Source organism: Rutidosis leptorrhynchoides, unplaced genomic scaffold (assembly GCF_046630445.1).
Source record: "Rutidosis leptorrhynchoides isolate AG116_Rl617_1_P2 unplaced genomic scaffold, CSIRO_AGI_Rlap_v1 contig275, whole genome shotgun sequence".
NCBI lineage: Eukaryota > Viridiplantae > Streptophyta > Magnoliopsida > Asterales > Asteraceae > Rutidosis > Rutidosis leptorrhynchoides.
In genome coordinates, this window is record NW_027266520.1 from 72,499 (window position 1) to 81,463 (window position 8,965).

An 8,965-nucleotide genomic window follows, 5' to 3' on the forward strand; every position below is an offset into this window, starting at 1 on the left:
TCGGTCGATTAGGTAAATTATTTTACGACAAAAATCTATCGAAAATAAAGTGGGACATGGTCGTTATAAGAGGACTATTATCCACTTCAAGATGGACAACATGTTTTTTTCCTTTAACAAGATTACGCACGAATTGTCTAATATGTGAACATGTCGAGGACAATAAGTGTCACTCCTGAGTTTTGAGGTTTGTGCATTTCATCTTTACTAAGTGTTTGGTACTTGAAACCACTAATTGCATATCCAGAGTATCTTCTAGCAACATTAATAGGGCCCCTCGTCAATTGCCTTAAATATTTTGGGACACTATCAATAACACGATCTACTCGGCTATTGAACCTTTCCGAGAAGTCTTTTTTGCGACTTTGATTCCTTGTACTTCCTCTTTCTTCTAGGAATCAGAAGTGATTCATGCTCACTATAAGGTAACATAGAGGAATAAAATTAAAATAAAAATGTCGTAAATCATAGTATACGAAGATTGAAATGTATTTGGGGTAATATTTACCTCGAATAAGGCTGCACTTCATCACAATTGACAAGTATATAGCGATGATCTATTGCCATTATTTTGTTCTCCATGACAAATGTTGTACTATCTCCTTTAGCTCCGTTAGGATAACCGTTTAGAACAAAATATTTTGGAAGATTAGGATCAGAGAAATGCTCTTGTACAATATTCATTGATGCATCCCTCCTACTTAACCCCCTATCAACGTTTGAGTTCAAGTAATTTGAACAGAATGTCAAGCATTCCTCCACTAAATAACCCTCAATAGAACCTTCAGGACGAGCCTTGTTCTTTACGTATCCCTTAAGTTTTCCCAATTATCTTTCCAAAGAATGCATCCATCTGAAGGATAAAGAACCACCTAACTTGGTTTCTCCTGGTAGATGCACTGCCAAATTGACCATCACATCAAAAGAGGTTGGAGGGAGTATTCTTTCCAATTGAGACATAATTTATGCAATTTTCTTTTCAAGATAATCTACGTCTTTTACATCTACTACTTTTTGACATAACACACGAAAGAATGCGCTTAATCGGGCGATTTCTAGGGAAACTTCATGGGGAAGTGTGCTTGCCAGGACAACCAGGATGGCGAAACATGAAGTGAGTGTCATGGGTTTAAGAATTCACACAACGTGAAAAGTTAGTGGCTGCACCATCATGAATCTTTGCATCCTTCAACACTTTGCACTACTTTGTTCTCATCCTTATTTAGGTTGAAAACAACCTTTGCATATTTATACCTCCTCTTTCCCTCATCAACGAGTGTAGGATGCAATTCTTTCCTAATTTGTAACCCCTCCAAGTCCAACCTATCCTTTAAGTGATCTTTACTTTTACCAGGGATCTCTAATAAAGTCATTAATATGGCATCAACAATATTTTTCTCTATGTGCAACAAATCTAAATTATTTCGCAATTTAAGATCGGGCTAGTAAGGTAGCTTATAAGACATAAGTAACTTCTTCCAAGGGCCTTCAATCGATTTCTATCTCTTGTCAAATGAGTTTTTGAACTTCAATTCCTTATTGAGAAGTTCTAAAATGTTTGTCCCCTTAAAATTGGTCCAAGGAGACCATGCTCTTCTTTCCCATTGAAATACCTCATTTTCCCCTAAACTCATGGTGTAAGAAAATATTATGCCCCATATAGCTATCTTCCCACTATGATGTAAGAAAGTCCATTTTGTGAAGTAATGACATACAAGACATGCGAGCTTACCCGTTGTTTACCAACCACTTAGCAGGGCACGTATATGCTGGAATGTCTATTACTGTCCAAATACAGGCAGCTTTTACAGGGAATGTCTCATTGGAAGCATCCTAAGTATCAACCACATGGTATCACAGTCCGAAAAATCATCAACTAGTGGTTGCATGAACACACTGATGTCGTTTCCAATGGATTTAGGACCAGGTATAAATAACAAAAGTATGAAATACTCGGATTTCATACATAACCATGGTGGGAGGTTATAAGGAACCAACGTGACGGGCCAAACAGAATACGAGGTACTCATTATTCTAAAAAGGTTAAAACCATCACTTGTACGTCCTAATCATATGTTTCTTCATTCAGAAGCAGACATGGGATAGCTAACACCAAATTCCTTTTAGGCCTCTCCATCAACAAGGTGTCATAACATCCCAATTTCTCCAAAAATATCGAATAGTCCTTAAAGTTTATTTTGTGATAATTGTGTCTAAACTTATTTGTCACAAAAAATGACAAATCTGCGACGTATTACATATACAAGGTCGTCGCCTAGTTTAACAATAAATAGGGACATTTTGAGTAAACTCGCTGATGACGAATCGAGTCAGTGGAATCAAAATGCCAAGCATGAAACTCAAAATGAGAAGATTCCAACGAAATCTTTCTTCTTGGGTCGACCTTTACAATCCACTTTGGAGAGGTTTTTCTTGAAGATTGCTGAATAAAAAATACAAATCATGTACTAAAATTATAAAGAAGATGCGGTATTTCCAACAAGATTAAGAATGCAATTTTGTGATGCAATGCGGGTGAGATATGGTCCTCCATCATTCTTTTCCTTTTTAAAGGTTCCTTCATCTCCACAAAATTTCTTAAAGGAGAAGAAGATGAATTATTGTAGGCCTTTTATATAAAGATTAATTAAAATTTTGGGCATTTTTAGAGAAAGTTTTATATATAATTTATTATGACTTCATATTTTGGGATTTTTTATTCAAACGAATTTTTTTCCTGATATATTATGTATATTTCGTATTAATTTTTTAAAGCTCTTGTCAACCCCCTTTCTCATCTAATGGTCGAGCCATAATTTGGGGGTTTTTATGAACTTGTTCTGCCAATAGGATTCTCCATTAATTATTAGTAATCACATCAATAAGTCATAATTTATCAATCCTACTTCAAAATCATCGTTCAAAAGTGTAACTTGTATTATAATTTGAATCCAACCTTACCTAGTAGGTTGTGATAATGGGGCAGGAAGCTAAAAATGCAATTGCTATCACGAATCTAGGGAATTAGAAATCCGGGTGTGGAGGGGATAATTTCGTCAACTATCCCAAAACAACTATTAAAATTACGTATCCTGCCACTTTCTCACCGTTCGGTTCTTTTTCTCTCTCTTACTAGTTCATTCTTCCAAGTCCCCACACACACACACACACAGAGTTATGAGTCGGTGAATTGAGTTTTTCAAATTCCTAACTTAATTTCAAGCTCATAAACCCTAATTTCTTTTGAAGAAAGGATCTCAATTTTACATGGTTCGTTCCATCTGATATCTGGTACGTTTTTCTTTCCCTAATTCCACTCTACACTACTCGTTTTAGATAGATCCTTCTAATTAGGTTTTCTGTTCATGAAATAGAGTCATGGCTTCTACACTAAATGAGTCTCAGCTAGTTGGCTCACTTAGAGCTGTGGTGACGAGGAGCAAATCAAAAGCGACCCCGATTGTGGTTAATGGTTACATTGTTTACACTCGACTGAGAAAGCGGCACAACAGAAACAACGGTGTCCAATTACTCGACGGTGTTAAAAAAAGCTCCCAGGAGCCAATCACCAGTGCCAAAGCTAGTTTAGTGGTTAAAAATGTTGTTACAGCAACCAAAGCGATTAAGCGTGTAGTACGAAAGAAGAAGAAATTGCTAGATTCTGTGAAAAAAAAGAAATCAGTACTGAAGGAGGGTACTGTATTTGATGAAAGCCAGTTGGTAGAGGTTTTGGTGGTGGAGGAATTCCCTTCCATGAAATCTGAAATCGAAGGCGTGATAGTGGTTGAATGTATTTGTGTAGATGGGAATTCGGCGTTCAAAGAGAAGAGTGAGTTACGGTGGTCGTCAGGCAAGGATAGAGTTGAGGGGCAGATTAATTGTGTGGGGAAGATTCCCAGAGAGTTTACACGACTGAAGACAGAGTCTATCTGCTTACCTGGGGCTACTGAAACTCAAGCTGTCTCATACTTAAGCGAGGATGCAACTGGAGATGGGGCTTCACTGGCTAATCTGAAGAATAATTTGGAACTGAAAATGTCAAAAAAGATTGCTTTGAACAAGAAGCCTACTACAGTGAAGGAACTTTTTGAAACTGGCCTGCTTGAAGGAGTAACTGTAATTTACATGGGCAATAAGGTTTGCTCTGGTCCCATGTTCTTTCAATGCTGGATTAACATGCTTATTAAAGGGTAAAATGGGTTTTGTTCTTATTTCAGGTGTCTGGTCTGCGTGGCACTATAAAAGATGGTGGGATTTTGTGTTCATGTTCTTACTGCAAAGGTTGTAGGGTAAGTAATTTAACTGTTATTCAGGCTTCTGAAGCTAGTGGTTTTTAAAATATGCAAATTCCTATAAATTTAAATGAACTTATCAACTAAATATTGTGTACTGTATTTTTTTCTACTTTTCCCCTTATTGATGTAGGTTATTCCACCCTCCCAATTTGAGATTCATGCTTGCAAACAATACAGACGAGCATCACAGTATATTTGCTTTGAAAATGGTAAGAGCTTGCTTGATGTGATGAGGGCATGCAGGAATTCACCTCTGCATACCCTGGAAGCAACTCTCCAAAGTGCCCTTAGTTCGTCACCCGAAGAAAAAATATTCTTCTGCAGAAGATGTAAAGGTTAGCTCCTCTAGTATTCCCATCCATCTATTGTAAATTTTACTGATCCACTATTGACTATGCTAAAGGAAGAATTGATTATATTCATGTTCAATGATTTTTAGGATCTTTCCCTATAACATGTGTTGGTAGAGTAGGGCCTCTATGCAATTCTTGTGTGGACTCGAAGAAATCTGAAGGAAGCTCCAATTCTGTCAGTTTAAGTACATGGTATGTTTTTTTGTGCGAAAAATCTATGTTTAGAGATGAACTATCATTTATAGCTGCAGAATTAATTTGAAAACATACATCAGTCTACTTGGTTGTAAATTTGGAGAAGTAGGACCAAGTTTTGATTTTGATAAAATAGGCCCGAGCCACGTGGCTCATCTTTACTTGGCCTGAGCTAGTCCTATAACCCTAATTTATATCTTTCGCATTAGCTATATATCACGCAGAAGTTTTTGGGCCGCAAATTATTTCGATGTTTACAAGGGCTGTTAAAAATGAAAAAAAGGAGAAAATTTTAAAGATATAGAAGGCCAACTCTAAATCGCTATCTGATATAACAGAACTCGTAAAAAAGAGCAGTATCTTCGCCGCCTCTCTCAGATCCCCCACCCTTAATCCCTTGTTTTCCTTTTATTTGAATCGCGGTCGCTGTCTCTCTTGCCATCACCTCTGCCCACTCTCAGGTCATCCCTTCTGTTGAAAAGATGATCGGAGAAAATTTAAACCATAAATTACTGTTTGACATGTATACTAATGTCTTCTCACTTTCTCCTGCTCTATTTCAGGTCACCTGAACCTGTATTCATATCAAATTCCTCCTCGAGCACTCCAACATGTATGCTGACTGAAGGTCGGCGTCGACGGAAGATTTCAAGGAAGTTAGTTTCTTTTTTGTACCTTTTTTAAATACAGTTTTGTGACCCTCCCATGAAGTCATTTCCCAGAATGATGTTCGGTTGGCCACTTTTCATATGGTTTCATCTTGTTCATTTTCAGGTCTTTGGAATCTCAACTCAACTCTAAGCCGATTAAAAATACTTCAGACTCTGCATCATCTCAACATAAGAGACCATTGAAGCGACCTAGAAAGTCAGTATCTACCTATATGGTGTCCAGTTTCTGTTTGTCTGAAGTTATTGTAATTTTTGTGCTTGTCCAAAAAGGATGATGGCTTCATAAGAATTGTGTTTTCTGATATGCCCGGCCCTTTTTCTTTGTGCTTCTTTCATCCATAATCCAGGTCACTTAATCTTGACTTTGGCATCCATTCCTCGGAATCTGATTCAATGCAACTTTCTCCACGAAATAAGCGTAAATGGGAGTCGACCAAAAAGTTGGTATTTTTTTTCTTCCGTAATGTAATATACAAATATTATAACTTATATCGTTTCTCGTAATTTCTCTTATTCTGAGACAATTCCAAATGCCTGTGGATATTTCCTAAATATTTTCCTTTAGTTTCTAATAACTTTTCCTGTTATCCTTGCATCTTTTTCTTCAGGCGACCAAAGGAGGTTCTGGACTCGAGGCCCTTTGCTAGTGCTTCATTAGGTATCTCGGTACAAAATAAGACTCAATGGAAAATAACAACAAAGTCAGTATTATTTTTGTGCATTTGCTAATTGTATAAATTTTTTAATCCTATGGCCTTATTATCTAGTTGTTTAATCTTATTTTCTATTTGAACGCCTTTACTCTTTAGAGATCAGAGGCTGCATAAATTAGTTTTTGAGAAAGATGGATTGCCTGATGGAACAGAAGTTGCATACTACGCTCGAGGAAAGGTTGTTTAAGTAAAGATTATACATGGCTGTTTCTTTATATATTAATATCCGGTGGAATAATTATTTCTTGTCGCAGAAATTGCTTGAGGGTTATAAAAAGGGATGTGGAATCCTCTGCTGTTGCTGCAATTGCGAGGTATCTTTTGTTAACTTATGGACAAGTTAAGTAATTCATCGACTGTGTTTGTCGACTTCATTTTGCATGTAATGTGCAGGTCAGCCCCTCACAATTTGAAGCTCACGCAGGTTGGGCTTCACGCAGAAAACCGTAAGTCTCATTTAAGTAGTTTGCATCGTTGATACCTTTTTGTATTTTTTTTTTATACCTATGCTGGTCATTACATCTCTAACATCATTGTTTTTTTTTTTGGGCAGTTATGCATACATCTACACTTCTAGTGGACTGTCTCTTCATGAATTGGCTTTATCTCTCTCAAAAGATAGTATGTTTTCAGCCATGGATAATGATGATAAATGCATCACTTGTGCAGATGGTCGGAATCTTTTACTTTGTGATGGATGCCCCAGGGCCTTTCACAAAGGTATGAAAAGTACACCAATTACGTTTTTCAACTTTTAAAATTATTCCTTCTACCTTTGACTTCTGGGAAGAGGATGGCAATAAGAAAGAATGCCGGCTGGGATTTGCTTACAAATGTAGATTAAAAATTCTTGGAGTTTTCTACTTCTCTTTCAAGATGCAGCAGTGGTTTCTTTTCACAAAAAAATGTGGCCTATGTATTTCTGAGACCTTTTTGGTTGCTGGATAATGTCGTTTTACATATGTGATCTATAGATTTTTTTTCTTCTTTTGTGCAGATTGTGCATCACAGTCAAATATTCCACATGGTGATTGGTATTGCCAGTATTGTCAGAGCTTGTTTGAAATGGATAAGTTTGCAGAGCATAATGCCAATGCTCTTGCAGCTGGACGGGTTCCAGGAGTGGATCCTATGAAGCAGATAAACGAAAGATGCACTCGAATTGTAAAAAACGTGGAAGCCGAACTTACTGGATGTGCATTATGCAGGTAGTGCTTCCAGTTGTAAGAGAATGACGTGGTTTATGTTTGCAGTCATGACCTTTTTTAACTTTCTTTCTAATGAGCAGTACTTATATGCTACATCCAGAAATTTGTAATTCATTTTTTGCTGATTTGGCTCTAATTTCTATTTATACATCTGTGTAAACCTTGCTACAGAGCGCATGATTTTAGCAAATCAGGATTTAACCCACGGACAATTTTACTCTGTGATCAGGTATTACACGGCAGCTAATGAGATTCTTTTTTCCAGTTTTCTTCTGCATTTTATTAATTTAGTCACATTCTGATTTTGTGTTGCTGGCATTACTAATTGGTACGCTGCTGTTTGTATCATTACATTTCATGTTTCTTCTAATGTGCCAGTGTGAAAGAGAATATCATGTGGGGTGCTTGAAGACTCATAAAATGGCAGATCTGAAGGTTTCTACTAGAACCACTTACCTGTGATATCAAAATGTCATGTTGTCCATTATCCTGATCAAAATGTGTATAATACTTGTGCGACAGGAATTGCCAAAAGGGAAATGGTTTTGCTCTAATGATTGCTGTAGGATTCACAATTCTTTGCAAAACATGGTAGCTTATGGGGCTGAGAAGCTTCCAGACCACCTTTTGAATCAAGTAATACAGAAACATGAAGAAATTGATCTGGACTCTAGTAACGGTATTGATGTGAGTTGGAGGCTTATCAGTGGCAAAATTCCTACACCTGAAACTAGGATGTTACTTGGACAGGCTATATCTATCTTTCATGTAAGTACATGTGAAACATGATGTAGACTAACTGTATGTTATAAAACCCAATGACATCAATACCAAAACTGTATGTTATAAAACCCAATGACATCAATACAGAATTTGGTTGTAAATTGCATGTTTGATTTAAAGCACCCTAACTGTTTACGTTCAGGAATGCTTCGACCCTATAATTGATGTATGGAGTGGACGTGACCTTATTCCGTCCATGGTTTATGGGTATGGTGATTTTTTTCCCCTTTCTGTTCCGTGCTTATTGCTTAAACCCATCTTTTCAGTCACTCTGCCCATTTTCTATTTACGCTGTGCTACTCGTCTTTCTTACAGAAGAAACTTAAGGGACCAGGAATATGGAGGAATGTATTGTGCTTTATTAATAGTCAAGTAAGAACCTTTTTTGTGCCTGAACTACCCATCCTTCATTTCTAATGAATGCTAAACACGGCTTTACTACTTTGCAGCTCAACTGTTGTCTCTGCTGGAATACTTAGAGTGTTTGGACGTGACTTCGCAGAGCTCCCATTAGTTGCCACCAGGAAAGTTAATCATGGCAAGGTGAGACTGACACCCATTCGTCCAGCATTTCCTTTCTCTTCTCACACATCGAGTCTAGAATTCCCGAGTGTTCTATCTGTCAAAAAGTTGCCTATGTGAATGTTGCTTTTTTTGAGTGAACTTGTTAGCCTAGATAGAGCCTCAGTCATTTGATTATTATTTAGGGTAAACTTTAAACCCTTTAAGGCTTGCCACGTTATAGAT

At 37.2% G+C, this 8,965-nt stretch overlaps 1 protein-coding gene across 1 annotated transcript; it reads left to right on the forward strand.

The window, feature by feature from the left end:
- Window positions 1-3,378: 3,378 nt before the first annotated feature.
- Window positions 3,379-8,761, forward strand: LOC139882485 (uncharacterized; the record flags this gene model as incomplete). The annotated part of the gene is made up of 17 exons (XM_071866798.1): window positions 3,379-4,137; window positions 4,218-4,289; window positions 4,426-4,630; window positions 4,735-4,823; window positions 5,148-5,172; window positions 6,128-6,215; window positions 6,324-6,405; window positions 6,482-6,541; window positions 6,621-6,673; window positions 6,781-6,947; window positions 7,225-7,435; window positions 7,607-7,664; window positions 7,814-7,870; window positions 7,958-8,203; window positions 8,361-8,425; window positions 8,534-8,590; window positions 8,668-8,761. Coding segments are annotated over exons 1-17 (2,388 nt in total), but the record flags the coding sequence as incomplete, so codon positions are not given.
- Between the last annotated feature and the right edge of the window lie 204 nt (window positions 8,762-8,965).